Genomic DNA, 17,533 nt, shown 5'->3' with positions numbered 1-17,533 from the left:
TACCTGAGAGCACCCGTGTATTTATAATAGAGTTCATGACCACTTTTATTGGAGTAGTTCCATCTTTTCTAATGGATAAGCGTTCCCTTTATCTTGGGAGTTTGTTGGGATCTACCTTCTAGATAAGGCAGAGATAGTGAAAGATTTTTGGAGGCAGTTACTTGTTAAGTCAAGTAGAGTTGGACCTTTGTGTTGGTGTCCGACCTCCTTAAAGAGGTCGGATTTATAATGAAGTCCACCTTTATTGGTGGACCTTTTTGTGTTATTGGGCATGACTTTTATCTGTTGGATCATGGTATGAATACGATCCTTTTGATTTATGAGTATAAAAATTGGATTCTCCACTTTTTTAATTTTTGTTTTAAAAATATTAAAAAATTTGAGATAAAGAAATTAGATTATCTGACTTTAGTTCTTCCCATAATTAAAAAAACACAAAAAAATTATAATGTTAAAGATATCACTCATTTTTAGGGGTGGTAGACAAGACTAGCCCACCTCGTCTCATTCCGCTCCGCCGAAAGCTCGCCATTTAGCGGGTTAGTCTGCCCCACTTCGCTTATTGAGACGGTTCCAAATTTCTACCCCATCCTGCTTAATAGTGGATTGGCAGGTTGGCGGGTTAAACCTGCCAATTATCTTTTTTTTTTTAATTATTAATACATTAAATATTAAAAAATATATATAATTTCACAAACATTTAAATAAACTTATAATTTCTAAATTTACAAACACTAAATTTTATATAATTTTAAATATCTAATAAACATAATTATCAAACAAGTTTTCAAAATAAAATAATAACACTAATATTGTCCAAAGCAAAATAAACATTGTCCAAAACATATCATTACCAATTTCATTAGGTAGACAATGAGAATGTGAACAACGGAAACAATAGGCTATACTTCTAGATTCATTAACCATGAAAAAATATTCCAACCTAATTTCACTTTCATCTTTCACGTTTTCCATTATCTATTTTCACCCACACCAAACCCTAAACATTATTTTCACCGCAGCCTCCCACTGCCACCTCCTCTGAAACGCCGTCCAACATCGCCGTTTAAGAAGTTGTAGTGCGCCGTCGTTGCCATCTCACCCAGAATGGAGGCGTTGTTCCATCTCTCCTCCACGCCGCAACGTCGCCTCTCCACCTCCCCTAAAGCCCGCGAAGTGTCGTCGCTACCTCTGCCCCTACACCCCACAGCGGCACCGTGCCTCTGTTTCTAACAGCCGCGCGTTTCCGACGAGTGCGAAGGTCGCCCATCGCCCCACTGCGTCGCGTACAACCATATCGTCCTATTGCTTCTCTGTGACGCGCATTCCTGTTGAGGAAAAAGGCCACCCGTCACATAATCGCGCTGCAACGCTGAGTCATCGCGTCTCTACTTTGTCCCCCTCTTTCGTTGGGTGTTTTTTTCTCAAATATAGTGGATGTTTTATTTCCTTATTCGTTGGATGTTTTTTTTAATTTTTATAGTTGGATGTTTCTTTGATTTAGATTTATGTTTCTTTTTTAATATGGATATTTTTTTCTTTCAGATGTATTGGATGTTTTCTTTTATTTTAGGTGAAAATTAGGGTGGAGGCGTGAAGAACAAAGCGGCTGCGATCTTTGGGGAGGGCGGTGCAAATGAAGGACTTCGGAGAGATAAATTAAGATTTGTGGGGCTTTCTTTTTACCATGGGTAGAGAATGAAAATGGAATTAGGGTTTGAATATTTTTAATTAATTAAAAGTTTGATTTTCAAAAATTAATTTAACATTTTTTTTAATTCTTTGTTTACGTTGTTTAAAATGAGTGTTGTTCTTCTATACTTTTTCTATAATTAAATATTGTCAAAGTCTCTAATCAATTAATCATAGTCCAAATTATAATTTAAAGTAAAACGAATAAACATTTCAAATACAAGTACAAAAATAACATTTCAAATTCAATTATTATTTAAGTAAAAATCCTGTCGGACAAACTCGTTCTACTCCCATCAAAATTCATAGATTAGGCGGGCTTTTTTATTATAGCAGTTAGGGGTGTGCATGGCTTGGCCCGACCCGAAGACCCGGCCCGGCCCGAACACTTTAGGGGCTAATTTGGTGTGATTTCATCAGGTCTAGGGCCGGGTATGGGTCTCAAAAATAGACCCGGTCATTATTTCGGGTCGGGTCCGGGCCATAGCTCGGGTCACCCGAAATCGGCCCGGTGGCCCGGTCATCATACATAATTAATATTTTGTGTTATTAGTGATGGATGATGGCTATTATTATGTGAAATTTAAGTGTTATAAACCTTAATATTTTGTGTTATTAGTCATTATATATAAGACTATAAGTTAATATTTTATGTTTAAAATGCATAAGACTTTAGACTAATTCATAATCTTGTGTTATTTGTATTGATTTAAATATTTGGTGTTATTAGGCAATATTAGTATTGATTATGGTTTTGTTTTAATTTTAGAGAAGAGTTGGTTCTTATTATATTTTTCTAAGTGAATTTTACCATGTCAAATAATGATTGGAGTCTTGAAAATTTGGATATTTTTACATGCTAATTTACAAGAAGGTATCAAGGTAATATAATATTAACGGCCCGGTTTTCACCCGGTATAATTGTTGCCCGAAAGTGTATAGGTTTCATCGGGTCTAGGGTCGGGTTCGGGTCTAACAAATAGGCCCGGTATATATTTCGGGTCGGGTCTGGGTCACATCAAACTCGGCTTCACCCGACCCATGCACACCCCTAATAGCAGTCACAAATTTTTTACCTAACCCACTTTTTTTTGTAAGTTATGTGAGTTGATCCGGTAAATTTCGGTCCATTTGTCACACCAACTCATTTCACTTCTATAAAAAAAAAAAGCATTTGCTTTAATATTAAAAATATGTTCTAAAAATTATATTATCAGAAATATTATATTAAATTTTTTTTTTAATATTAAATTTTAAAAATTAACTTAGACTTGGATACTTTTATTTTAAAATATTAAAATAATTATTTTTTAAATTTAAACGAAGATAAATATTTTAACTAAAATGTTATTTTCTTATTATTTTAATTAATTTTATAATAATAATAATAATAATAATAATAATAATAATAATAATAATTATTATTATTATTATTATTATTATTATTATACAAATTTGATAAATAGAATTGACGAACTAATTAAATATTTAAATTTAATACGAAGAGACAGAAATTAGAGGAGAAGGAACACATGAGGGGATACTTGATAGGGATGGTAATCGAAAGTAAGTTGGACACGTACCCCTTTTGGAGTCAATGATTCTACTCTATTTTATCTTGTTTTATTTTAAAAGGCAGTAAAATGAATTTCCCTTGAGTTTTTCAGATTTTTCTTTAGTTGTTTCAGGCTAACGCCATCTGCTGCTTCTGCTGCTGCTGCTACTGCTGGTGTATGATCGGTAATTGATTGGGGAATTGCAGCGATAGACAGAAAAGAGAAGATGACGATCACTATGCAGTCGACGCCGGGGAGCTCAGGGTACCTGGATTTGTATCCAGAGCGGAAGATGTCATTCTTCAAGAACCCTTACATTCTCGGCCTCGCTGCTGTCGCCGGCATCGGCGGTCTCCTCTTCGGTTACGATACTGGTCTGTTTCTCTCTCTCTCTCTGTCCGCCGATACTACCGCTTCTTTCCTATAACCTAAGTTAATGAAATAGATATGCAATATGCTGTTTTCTAGAGAAGGATGTAGATAGTTAAAACTTAAAAGTATTTGCTTTCTCTAAGCATTAAACACTATCAAAACTCAAACTCAGTCCATGTTACATCCACAAGCTTATGAAGAAGGTGAGCAATATCTTCTGCCATTGTCTTCAACAGAGTCCTACATTCGGAAAAAAAAAAAAAAAATACAATAAAATTATACTATTTCTCCTTTTTAAATTATATATAAAGTGATAATCGAAGATCAAATTGATAAATATTTTAACAAAAAATGAAGGCGGCGACAAACCTGATATTTTACTGAAATTAAGGACAGTGAAGCAAGAGTCTTTAGCTCAAGTTTCCCTTTCGTCCAGGAAGATGAAATCCCGCATTCATTAGCTTGGAGAGCGAAGAGCTCAACCATTTAACCATTATTGGACACACCCTAACCAAATCTAGGTGTTTAGATTCTAGGCATCTACATAAGTTGTTCACAAATGGGCTTTCTCCATTTCCAACTAGTGATTCTAACAACTTCATTAACAACTCTTCTCCCATTGCTTCTTCATTTTCCTATCATTTTAATTGACTTCATCACCCACGACAACAGGTATAGAGGTTGTACTATTGACAACACTAACTAGAAACGGTCATGTACATGTCATGTCAGTGAAGTTCTATTGCTCTCATGTGACCATAACTCTTCATTATAAATGTTGACTTGGTGTCAATAAAGACCCAGTGAAGAAAACTCTCAGACAAAATGGTTGCATGATCCCACAGTAGACCCTCTTCTTCATGGCTTTGAAGTCTTACTTCCGAATATGTTGATATTATAATCTGCTTCTTCGAAGATACTAGTCTTGGTCAGTATCCTCCCACTAGAGGAAAAGTGCCCAGACAATATTAGAAGTGCTCTGCAACACTCCACTCGGGCCTTCTCATCGTTTAAACTAGCATCAAGTGCCACGGTAATGACATTCACTGCCAGCTCCCTCTATATGCTAAACGTTTGAGGCTAAGCCTGTATGGCAAATTTGTGATGGTTAATAAATACATGGGGAGATCTGTTTGGGGCAAGGTTATTTGAGCATACCAGTAGATCAAAACGTAGTAACATCACAGGCAGCTAGGGGGTTTTCATGCGAAGTAGATTTCTTTAGATTCTTAAGTAGAGTGCGCATTCTTTTAAAAACATCTTCGCCCACCATTGTCACAGGTGTCATATCAGGAGCCCTTCTCTATATTAAAGATGATTTCGAGGAAGTCAGAAACAGTAATTTCCTACAGGTACTATACAATCCTTTCACTCTTCTTCTATGTTGCCAACTCTCTTTTTGTGAAATTAAAATCTCTTGCTAATTTGCTGACATTCTTGTAGTAGGAGTAGTAAAATTTATTGCGATAACCTATGACTATGAGAGATCCATAATAGTATGTAGAAGTAGAAACCTTACATCAAAATTGAATCATTCAAGCATTTTAATTGCCGGAGTTTTCAGGAAACAATTGTCAGCATGGCAATTGCTGGTGCAATCGTTGGAGCAGCGGTAGGTGGTTGGATGAATGATGCCTTTGGACGAAAGAAGGCCACCCTCTTTGCTGACATTATATTTACTCTTGGAGCCATTCTCATGGCTGCTGCACCTGATCCTTATGTGCTCATACTCGGGCGTCTTCTCGTTGGCTTGGGTGTTGGTGTTGCTTCTGTTACTGCTCCTGTCTACATTGCAGAAGCATCACCGTCTGAAATAAGAGGATCTTTGGTAAGCACAAATGTGCTCATGATCACTGGTGGACAGTTTCTTTCCTACCTCGTCAACCTTGCTTTTACCGAGGTCAGTTTTTCCGATGTTATGTTCTGAGAGTGTCCTCATTCTTTGCAAATGTTCACTTTTGGCTATTATTTCACTTTCTGCCTTTCTCATTCTTCATTGATCAGGTTCCTGGAACGTGGCGATGGATGCTGGGAGTATCAGGTGTGCCAGCAATTATTCAGTTTGTTTGCATGCTCTTTCTTCCTGAATCCCCAAGATGGCTATTTATAAAGGTACACAATTGCCTTTAGAGTTGTGTCAAAAGTGCTACTTTCAAAAGCTACTTGTTTACAAAATTCTCTTAAGATTCTGCTTTTGTGTACAGAATAGGAAAAATGAAGCTGTTGATGTGCTTTCTAAGATCTATGATCTTGCTCGCTTAGAGGATGAAGTTGATTTCCTCACAGCTCAATCGGAGCAAGATCGCCAGAAAAGGAGTAATGTCAAATTCTGGCTTGTTTTTCGATCAAAAGAAATCAGATTGGCTTTCCTTGTTGGAGGAGGACTTCTGGTAATAAAACCTTAAAGAGGATACAGTTCATGCAACATAATGAAACATAATTTTCTCGTAGTAGAAAGACCTACATGAAATCATGAATGCTCTTTGCAATTAGTAGGCTAACTAGAATAATCCTGCTTTGCTAAACATGTTTGGAATTATTCAGAAACTGCATAGTTTGAAAGAAACCCATAGGAAATCATAGGTTTGTACTAACTTGCTCTCAAACAGACTTATATACTTGAAAATACCTAGTCATATGAGCATGGCTTGCTTACATCACAAGTATTATATAAAATAAAAAATTTTGAATGGTATTTTGTAATGATTGTTTTCTGCTTTTGGATGTCATTTGCAAGAAACTCGATGTGGTCATGTTTATAACCATTCATTTTAGGAGCCGATATTGTATTTAATTAAAATAAGGGCTTATGTTTTGGCTGAATCTCTCCTGTGCTAAATCTTCTGATTACTGTTGACTAAATTTCACTTTTGGCATAGATATAAAAGAAAGTCAGGATTTTAATATTAAATCTTATCATTTCAGCTTTCATTTGTATTACCTGTTTGTCTCAAATGCTGTGTAATATGTTGGCTGTGATTGCTCGTTTACACTCAAAAAAGAAAACTACCATGTTAAGTTATATGTTGCTTGTCTGGAATTTGAGTGCATTTGGCATTGGTTACTGACTCCATTTAAATGTAAACGACGTCAGTTTGTGCAAGTGAAATGTATTCTCACAGAATGCTGCAATGCTTGTGCAGTTTTTTCAGCAGTTCACAGGTATAAACACGGTCATGTACTACAGCCCAACAATTGTCCAGATGGCAGGCTTCCATGCCAATCAGTTGGCTCTATTGCTGTCCCTCATTGTTGCTGGCATGAATGCTGCCGGAACAGTGCTTGGCATTTACCTAATTGACCATGCGGGGCGAAAAAAATTGGCCCTTTGCAGCTTAGCAGGGGTAATCGTATCTTTGGTCCTGTTGGCCTTTGCATTCTTTAAGCAGTCAACATCTTCAAGTGAGGTGTATGGATGGATTGCAGTTGTGGGTTTAGCCCTGTACATTGGATTTTTCTCACCAGGAATGGGGCCTGTGCCTTGGACTGTAAACTCTGAGATATACCCGGAAGAATATAGAGGCGTGTGTGGGGGCATGTCAGCTACCGTTTGTTGGGTGTCAAACTTGATTGTGTCAGAGACCTTCCTCTCAATTGCTGACGGTATAGGGATCGCTTCCACATTCTTGATTCTTGGTGCCATAGCAGTGGTTGCATTTATATTTGTTATTCTGTATGTTCCAGAGACCAAAGGATTGACATTTGATGAGGTAGAAGTAATATGGAAGGAGAGAGCTTGGGGCAAGACCCCCAATCCAAACACACATAGACTTCTAGAGGAGGGAAGTCACTCCTAGGTTCATATATCATGTCATCTACCCAAAGCATTTCTCAGAGCACATTTGCAATAGCTGAGTTAGTCTTTTCTGCACTAGTCTCAGCATATGTATTTATATCCCTCCCCCAAGGCTTTGGCCTCTTGTAACTAAAAGGGAGAGCATTCCATTTCATGTCTGCAAAAATCTTATGAATCTTGTGTTTGTTGGGATAAATATCTTTATATGCGCGTGTTGGATTTGATTAATGTGAAGGAAATGTTTTAAAATTTAAAATTGTGGTGGCGAAAGTTGACCTTGCAAGGCTTGTAGCATCACACACCGCTATTGATATCATATGGCTGTAATGTGGAGTTCATACACAAAACAATGGTAACCAGAAACAATGTGGAGCCCACGTTTTCTTTCAAGATTTCATCGAAAGAAATTCAGAATAGAAAAAGAGAAATGATATTTATGCTGTTTTTTTTATGTATATGTCTTTTACAATTTTTTTTACAAGTTATTTTTAATATCAAAAATGAAAAATATATAAATGGTAGTACACGTAATATCCTTTGTAAAAAGGTAACTACAATTACTTTACAATCCTTCATATTTCATATTTTTCAAATATACTAAAATATCCTCATCATTACCTCCTTACAGTTTTTATCGAAAGTTAGATTTCTAAGATTGAACATAGTAAGGTTTGTATGTTATTTGCCCTTTCTTATTCTATTTTGTGGATTGTGTTCCATAGAAATTCAATCTTTATTGCATAATTAGTATAAAATGCTTGGTAATTCTCCTAGAGAAATGACATTCTCGCGATGGGGCATCTTAATTTGTGATATTTGATACCATTTGAAACATGGATAATTAACCTACTAAATTATAATGATCAAAATCATCAAACAATTTTTTTTTTTTAAATGTGGTTTGATTTTGAAAATAATCAAGCATATGAAAGAAATAGTAGATTATTTAAACCTAAGGGTAAGTTCTTATTGATTTAAAGACATTGAATTTTGTTTATTCATTTGTTACTTAGAAATATGTTACTACTAAATATACCAATATTCGAATTTTCTAATGAAAAAATGGCAAAATCAAATAAGAATAACCCTAGACAAGGGCTAGCAGTCCCTGTGCTCTGATTGTGATGAATGAGGACAAACTTTGAGGTTGTCCTTTGATGACATTGAAAGCTCTCCACCAGTGATCATGAGCACATTTGTGCTTACCAAAGATCCTTTTATTTCAGATGGTGATGCTTCTGCAATGTAGACAGGAGCAGTAATAGAAGCAACACCAACACCCAAGCCAACGAGAAGACGCCCGAGTATGAGCACATAAGGATCAGGTGCAGCAGCCATGAGAATGGCTCCAAGAGTAAATATAATGTCAGCAAAGAGGGTGGCCTTCTTTCGTCCAAAGGCATCATTCATCCAACCACCTACTGCTGCTCCAACGATTGCACCAGCAATTGCCATGCTGACAATTGTTTCCTGAAAACTCCGGCAATTAGGATGCTTGAATGATTCAATTTTGATGTAAGGTTTCTACCTCTACATACTATTATGGATCTCTCATAGTCATAGGTTATCGCAATAAATTTTACTACTCCTACTACAAGAATGACAGCAAATTAGCAAGAGATTTTAATTTCACAAAAATTTTCTCTCTATAAATTTTGTTCTGCACCATAGTGCGACCCGTTTGTTAATTGCTATACAGCCGTTAAAGTTGGAGATAAACCATTGTCATCAGAGGATCTTTTGAAATTCCATATGCCATCCATACGAAGCTGGTGCTACAATCTCGCTAGCTCAAAACCACCAAAAGGGTAAGTCCTAGCTCATCAGCTTTCATTGAACTGAGATAAAAAAGTTCATGATGTTAATTGATCCATCCTTCCATGCTATAAGTACTGCTTTTCCCAGCAATGCTCATGTTAGCCAGATCAAAATGAGATCTCTTTTGATTCTCGCTTTCAATCCAGCTCTTGCCAGGCATCTTCTTAACCCCTCTATCCTCCATTAACTTCCTGATTGCTAGAGCATCATTCCACCTACCAACTGTTCTATAAATGTTACCAAGCAGAACATAACTTAAATGGAACCCTGGTTGCAGCTCAATCATCTTTTTGGCGATGCGTTCTGCAGTGATATAGTCTGAGCACCTAGTGCAAGCTCCAAGAAGCACTGCCCAAAGTGACTGATCATCTCTACAATCCGAATTTTCCAACAAAATCTCAGCCTCCTCTATCAGTTCGGCACGACCTAGAAGATCAATCATGCAATTGTAATGCTCAACTCCAGGCTGAATCTCATATTTCTTTGTCATTAAAGTAAAATATTCTCTCCCTTCGTTAACCAAACCAGTATGACTGCAAGCAAAGAGAACATTAATAAAAGTGATATAATCAGGCTGCATCCCTCCTTTGATCATATCCTCAAACAAGGCCAATGCTACCATCCCTTTTCCATTCTGTGCAAACCCGCCAATCATTGAGTTCCATGTTATCAGATTTCGAACTTGCATACTCAAGAACAACCTATACGCAAAATCAACGCACCCACATTTTGCATATAGATCAACCAAGGCTGACTCCACTATAATGTCTCTCCAACCACCCTTTCTCACATACATACAATGAACCTCTTTTCCCTGTCTCGCAGCAGCCAGTCCCGAACACGCACGAAGAATAGTCCCGAAGCTGTAAATATCCACAATCCCACTCTCCCTAACAAGATTGAGCACGGTCTCATACTCTCGATTATGACAATACGTGCCGAGCATAGCAGTCCATGACACCGAATTCTTATTGCTCATCCTATCAAAAACAATCCTAGACTGGCCAACCGAACCGCACTTACCATACATATCCAAAAGACTACTCTCAACAACCACATTCCCACATATCCCAGAAGTAACAACCTTAGCATGCACCTCTCTCCCCTGTCTCAGCCACCCCAAGTTACCACAAGCAGCCAACAATGTCCCGAAGGTAAAACCATCTGGCGCCAACCCGCAACCTCTATGAATATTATAGAACAGCTCCACAGCCTCCTTAAACCTATCATTCCTTGTAAGCGCTGAAATAACTGATGTCCAGCACACAGTATCCGGTTCAAGCAATTCATCAAACATCTTGCGTGCATCCTCCACACCAAAATTCCTCCCATACATATCAATCAACGCACTAGAAACCACTCGATTTGAGTCGAACCCACGGCTCACAACAACCCCATGGAAGCACCTTCCGAGCCTCAAGAACCCAAGTTCGGAGCAGGCCTTGATAACAGAAGAAAGTGTGAAGGCATTAGGCTGAAGGCCTTCAAGGCCCACCATCTGAGAGAACAAGATAAGTGAGCTTTTGGGATCACCCACATTAACATAGCCTGAGATTATGGAAGTCCATGAAATGACATCCTTGAAGAGAAGCCCGTCGAAGATCCGGCGGGCTTGGTAGAAGAGTGGGGCGAGCTTGAAGTAGAGGGCGAGGAGGCTGTTGCCGACGAAGCGGTCGGTGTCGAGGCCGGACTTGATGACGTGGCAGTGGAGGAGGGTGCCGTGGAGGAAGGAGTGGGTCTTAGTGGAGGTTTGGAGGAGAGAGGCATAGATGATAGATTTATGGGAAGAGGAGATGTTGTGGGTTTTGTTGAGGAGAGTGAGGGCTTTGGAGAGTGAGGCATCTCTGCAGTGTTGAAGGATCTGGGATTCTGTTGTTGGCGGTTCAATGGTGGTGGTGGTGGAGAGGAAGCTGCAGTGGCGCTTCAAGTGGTGGAGAGCTTTCAATGTCATCAAAGGACAACCTCAAAGTTTGTCCTCAATAATCACAATCAGAGCACACGGACTGCTAGCTTTTGCTAGGGTTATTCTTATTTGATTTTGCCAATTTTTTTATTAGAAAATTACAAATATTGGTATAACTCAAATAAAAATGTTTATTTCATCTTTATTAGAAATGTTTGTATAATTTATTCCGTATTTTTTGTTATGTATTTATTAAATTTTTTAAAAAAATTTCTTTTTAAAAATAATAAAAAATATTTAAATTGAACTAAAACTAAAAAAAATAATAAATTAATCATTAATTTTTTTAAAATTATTTATATAAAAAATATATCACATTCGTAATAATATATAGGGCAAAAAACTAGAATAAGCCAATGTCAGGCCGAAATTACGCAAATAAGCCAAAGCCGAAATCGTTTCAGTAATGAGCCAAACCATATATTTATATAATTCGAACCAATGTAGTTCGAACTCCATTCATTAATAATTCGAACCAAACCAGTTCGAATTACAGAGAGAGAAGTTGGTTCAAGTAAATCGAACCAAGCTGATTCGAATTACACAGGGAGAAACTGCAACATAGGGCCGTCAAAATGGGCCAAGCCCATCGGGCTGGCCCGTTTACCCGTTTAAATGGGCGGGCTTTGCCTCTAATTTAGGCCCATTTAAATTTCGGGCTAAACGGGTTGAGCCCGATTAACTCGAAAAAAATTGCGGGTTAAATGGGCTAGCCCGCGGGCTAAATGGGGGCCCGCATAAAATTTGTTTTTTTTTTTTAAAACCAAAATTTCAGATTTTGGCCAAGCATCATTGAAAAAAAAAATAACCCAACCCGTACAAAAATAACAAAAAGACTAATAGTCCAATATTATGAAGATAAAAAAACCCTTGAACCCAACCCATATACAATATAAGACTAAGAGTACAAAATAAAAAAAACTCTCTCTAACACTCACTAGAAATTGTAACGTACAAAGGATGAAAGGAAAAAGAAAAATCACCCAAGAGTAACCATAGCCCATGCCTATATACCCATCAGCCCATAATCCAATAATCCATATCACCATATGCCCTAAATGCTAAATCAGTAAATCCCTATCCCTAATTCTTCAATCTCCGTTTCTTGTACACAGCAAGTGAGCAAAGGTTCAAAGAAAAAAGAGAAAGCACACTAAAGTAGCATAAATCCCTAATTCTTCTGCACAGCACCACAGCTTCACAAATTTATTATTTATGTATGTGTTCATCCTTCTTTCGGCGACAGTAACTTCTTTGTCGGTGTCATCGATGAGCATCCCCACCATTAAAGCCTTGCGAGGACCTCATCACCGTTAGCCCTTCAGTTTTCATTACCTCATCCATTCTTCAGTCAGCTTTTACTCTTTGTTAGTTTTCGTAGCCTTCAGTCATCACACTCATCAATTTTCAACCAACTATTGTAAGATTACTTTTTTCAGTTCTTGTGTTAATAATAAAATATGCATGTTATTTCTTTTCTCACAAATCTTAGGTTCTCAACATTTAGATGAATAGTACGACACTAACATCAATTATTTATTTATTTATATATTATGTTTTGTTCTGGGTTATTTTGGGTTATAATAAGGATTAATCTGATTCTGTGTTTTTATTTTTTGTTAGTGATTTAATTTGGAGTTATGGATGACTATGCAAGAGATATTGTTGATCCAAATGCTGAGGTAGAACAAATTTTTTTGGACTCAAACTCAGACTCTGATGATGACTTTGATGATCTTGTTGACGACAAAGTCTCGCCCGAAGTAACTCAAGCGACACCTCTTGTAAGTATTCCACCTGCTGCTATTGATGGGTCAAATGCTAAAAAGAGAAAACGGTTAACTACATCTAATGTCTGGGATAGCTTTATAAAAATAGTTGGGGAAGATGGAAAAACAAGGTGCAAATGTAAAGGGTGTGGAAAAGAATACAAAGGTGGGGATAGTACTCATGGTACCTCTACATTGAGACGGCATATCCCTGTGTGTCGTGAACTTCCCAAATTTCATGATTTGGGAAAAATGATGCTTGATGAAGCTGGGAGGTTAAGGGCTAGACAAGTTGATCCTATGGTTTTTCGTGAAAAAATTGCAATAGCAATCATAGAACATGATTTGCCTTTCTCATTTGTTGAGTATAGAAGAATTAGGGATGTTTTTAAGTACTTGAATCCTGATGCTAAGATGTTTTCTCGAAACACTGCTATAGCTGATATTTTTAAATTTTATATTGCTGAAAAAGAAAAATTAAAATGTCAGTTAGGGAAACTTCGAAGTAGGATATGTTTAACTACTGATCTTTGGACTTCATGCACAACAGAGGGTTATATGACTTTGACTGCCCATTATGTTGATTCACGATGGAAATTAAATTCTAAGATACTCTCATTTTCTCACTTGCCCCCTCCACATACGGGACATCAATTAGCAAATAAAGTACTTGAGTTGTTATCTGAATGGGGAATAGAGAAGAAAATATTTTCAATAACCTTAGACAATGCTTCATCTAATGATAGCATGCAAACTTTACTCAAGCGAAACCTCCTTTTAAGTGATGGGTTATTGTGTAATGGGAATTTTTTTCATGTGAGGTGTTGTGCTCATATCTTAAACTTGATAGTTCAAGATGGGTTGAAGGTTGCTAGTTCTACTTTTCATAATATCAGAGAGAGTATCAAGTATGTGAGAGCATCGGAGGCACGGGCTATCCAATTTAGAGATGTTCTTAAGTCACTTGAAATTTCTGACATTAGAGTGAACTTAGATGTGCCTACTAGATGGAATTCTACTTTCTTGATGTTGGAGAGTGCTTTGAGATGCGAGCGTGGTTTTGTTAGACTCTCTTTGAAGGATAACAATTTCAGAGATTGTCCGTCGGAAGAAGAGTGGAAAAGAGGAAGAGAAATCTGTAAATTTCTAAATCCATTTTATAAAATTACTACCTTGATGTCTGGTCAATCTTATCCTACTTCAAATTTATATTTTATGCAAATTTGGAGGATTGAATGTTTGCTGAAAGAATTCTCCATTAGTGAGGATGAGGTCATAAGAAAAATGGTGCAACCAATGAAAGCCAAATTTGATAAGTATTGGAGCGATTATTCCATAATTCTCTCTCTAGGGGCTATTCTTGATCCTCGAATGAAATTTCATGTTTTGGAATATTGTTTGAATAAAGTGGATCCATGTACTGCTAATGAGAAATTGACCACCATCAAGAAAAAGCTGTATTTGTTGTTTGAAGCATATTCAGAAACTTTGTCACATAATGCCTCTTCTAATGCTTCTGGTGGTCAAATAAGAATTCCAACTTCTAGAGAAGATGATTCACTTTCATTTGATGTGCCTGATGTAAGTTTTATCTCTGTTGTGCATTATGTTAATATAATTTTCTTTTATATGTTTATGTCAATATGTTACTTTCTTAATTGTTTTATTATTTTTTTTGAATATTGTAGGAGTTGAGAAATATAAATTTTTAAACTAATGCTTCACAAAGAAAGTCTTCGTTAGATATCTATTTGGAAGAGTCAACTCTTGATATGAACTCTAAAATAGATGTCTTGCAATATTGGAGGTCTCAAGCCCATCGCTTTTCTGATTTAGCTTCCATGGCTTGTGATGTGCATAGTATTCCAATAACTACGGTAGCTTCAGAATCAGCCTTTTCTATTGGTGCACATGTCCTAAATAAATATAGAAATTCTATTTTGGATAAGAATGTGCAAGCTCTTATTTGTGCTCGTAATTGGATACATGAATTTGAAGATGATGGTAATTCACTTTTTAAATTTATTTTGTTAACTTCTATTGGCAATAAATAATGAATGACTTGCATATTGTATTTATTTAGTTTTCTACTAACTAACTTTAAATTGTAGATGCTGAATTTGAGTGTCAAAATGAAAGTGACAAAGAACATTATAAAGATAAAGTGGATTCAATTAATATGATGCCTGGTATTTTATTAGTATTGTCTAATTGTTTCAAACCATGCATTTTTTAATTCAATTCTATGAAAATTCTTTTTCTGCCACTAAGTCACTAACTTTTATTTGATAATTTATTTTTCTTTCTATTGCAGGTGTTGACTAATTTGGTGAATTGGATAAAAGATTTTGGGGATTACATTGCTTGTTTTTTTTGTAAAATATTTGCATGCCATGTAATCTGTTAAATACTTTCTTTTTACCTTTGTGTGGCTTTTTGGTAGAATTATGAATTATGATGTTGCTATATTGGTTTATAATAGTCTATTAACTATATGAGGGGAATTACAAATACCCCTTTAATTAGAAATATTAGAATTAGAAATATGGAATCACTAATTGGATGTGAATGTGGTTCTGTTTTGAGTTAAAACAACAAATTTAGAATATAATAGTTACTAAAATTAAATGTATTTAATTATTTACTAGAACTTTAATTTTATTTGTGTCAAACAGGATTTTTTTGTCCAAATATGTACACCAGTTTTTCTCTTCAAAATTGGATTTTTTTAGCTTTTTTTTCAAAAAAAATTCAAAAAAAAAATTTCAACAGATAAACGGGCCAGCCCATTTAACCCGTTGGGCTGGCCATAAACGGTCCGGGCTATAAAATTTAGGCCCGTGAACAAAGTGGACTTAAATGGGCTAGCCCGTTTAACCCGTGGGCTAATCGGTCTGGGCTTAAATGGGCTGGGCTGGCCCATTTGACAGCCCTACTGCAACATATAATTCGAACCAAGCTGGTTCGAATTATAGGGAGAGATGCTGTATCAAGTAATTCGAACCAACAGCTGCGTCCGCAACAACATCATGATGTACGCACGGGCATATCGGCGCACAGTCTCGTCATCGGCTCCCTCAGGGCACTCACCAAAAGTCTCCTGAAACCAGCTGCAGTTCACTGCGTACTTCTGAACCTGGCTAGGAGGAGGTATCACTCCAAGCAACTCTTGGAACCACTCCCAGGTTGGACGCCCACCCTGGATGTATATATGGAACTCTGATAGGCAGCCGCTCACGTAACGCCCGTCCACTGGCAAACCCAACTGGTATGCCACGTCCTGGAGTGTGATCGTGCACTCTCCGAACGGCATATGAAACGTGTGCGTTTCCGGACGCCATCGCTCGACGAATGCACTGACAAGGGCCTCGTCTAACCGGAACCATCTATCGTTCAGCCTTGCAAAATGGTATAGACCAGCCATCTGCAAGTACGGAACGTATTTGTCATCCAGTCGCATGCCCTGCTGCCGCCGCATGCTCCTGACGCATCGTTGAGGCTGCGCATGAAATGCACCGCATTGTTAGAACCAGCTTAATAAACAACGACAAACATAACCAACACGATAAATCATCAACAAAACATTATACTAAATGAAACCGCATAAAAATACATCAACAAGAACCACATGCAAAACAAACCCATAGACCGCACAACTAAACCGCTAACATAGAACAGCTTAAGTAGAACCACTAACATAAAACAACTTAACTAAAACCGTTAACATAAAATAGCTACCATAAAACAACTAACACAAACCACTAACATAAAACAACTAACATGGTTTGGTAACAGCTATTGTTTCTTGAAACTTTCCGGGACGAAGACCACTTTTGAGTGCGTGCGAGTGGACCTCTGGGCTCAAATCGAAAATTTTCATGGTTACTTTGGCAAACCTCGTCATATAGTCTTTTAGACTCTCATGTTGCCCTTGTTTGATGGTGCTTAGGTAGTCTGTTCCGTGCACGTAGATCCTTGAAGTGGCAAAATAGTCAATGAAAGATCGGGCCAATTCTTCAAAAGAGGAGATTGAACTTGCAGGCAACTTAGAAAACCAAAGTAATGCAACACCATCTAGAAAAGTTGGAAAAGCTCGACAAAGTATAGTTTCAGAGGCACCATTAAAGAACATCATAGATTGAAATTTCTTAATGTGAACACGGAGATCTTGAATCCCTCATATGGCTTGAGGGCGGTAGGCAACACAAAATTCTTCGGCGTTTGAAATTTGACAATGTCCTCCGATAAGGGATTGTCTATTGTCAGTCTTTCTTTTGGCGGGACGATCTCATCGGACCCTGAGCCTTGAGGTCGTGTGCCGTTTGAGGTCGCACTCTTCGGATCCTCCGTGTTCGACTTACCATTGTGATTTGATTTCAAGAGATCGGCCATCCTCTTGACTTCGGCTAGGAGGGTGGCGTTCATGGCTACTAACTCGTCATGGGTGGGTGGAGGCGTCGGCGGTGCAACACGGTCGGCCATGATTCTGTAGAAATTAGCGAAACAAAATGTGCGTGGGATTAATTTGAATAAATCGGGCCCCGCTGGGCTCCAAATGTTCCATCAA

General features: G+C 37.4%; 2 protein-coding genes across 3 annotated transcripts; one reads left to right on the top strand and one right to left on the bottom strand.

Annotated features, from left to right (window-relative positions):
- Positions 1–3,208: 3,208 nt before the first annotated feature.
- Positions 3,209–7,672, top strand: LOC107635771 (inositol transporter 1). Of its 2 annotated transcripts, XM_021122297.2 has the most exons (7): positions 3,209–3,258; positions 3,372–3,622; positions 4,902–4,972; positions 5,185–5,520; positions 5,625–5,732; positions 5,825–6,010; positions 6,764–7,672. In XM_021122297.2, exons 2-7 carry the CDS (start codon positions 3,475–3,477, stop codon positions 7,415–7,417), a joined length of 1,503 nt encoding a protein of 500 aa, XP_020977956.1. In that variant the 5' UTR covers positions 3,209–3,258; positions 3,372–3,474; the 3' UTR covers positions 7,418–7,672. The 2 variants fall into 2 exon arrangements, with proteins under 2 accessions (XP_020977956.1, XP_016194827.1); XM_016339341.3 differs by lacking the exon at positions 3,209–3,258 and having other exon boundaries at positions 3,261–3,622.
- A 699-nt stretch (positions 7,673–8,371) lies between these two features.
- LOC107635769 (Pentatricopeptide repeat (PPR-like) superfamily protein) lies at positions 8,372–11,244 on the bottom strand. The gene is made up of 2 exons (XM_016339339.3): positions 9,137–11,244; positions 8,372–8,886 (listed from the first exon to the last, which is right to left on the bottom strand). Exon 1 carries the CDS (start codon positions 11,183–11,185, stop codon positions 9,278–9,280), a length of 1,908 nt encoding a protein of 635 aa, XP_016194825.1. The 5' UTR covers positions 11,186–11,244; the 3' UTR covers positions 8,372–8,886; positions 9,137–9,277.
- Between the last annotated feature and the right edge of the window lie 6,289 nt (positions 11,245–17,533).

The sequence above is a fragment of the Arachis ipaensis genome, chromosome B4 (genome assembly GCF_059453495.1).
Source record: "Arachis ipaensis isolate K30076 ecotype BB chromosome B4, ASM5945349v1, whole genome shotgun sequence".
Classification (NCBI taxonomy): domain Eukaryota; kingdom Viridiplantae; phylum Streptophyta; class Magnoliopsida; order Fabales; family Fabaceae; genus Arachis; species Arachis ipaensis.
The sequence above is the reverse complement of the archived record's forward strand: the minus strand, read 5'-3'. Positions and strand labels throughout refer to the sequence as shown.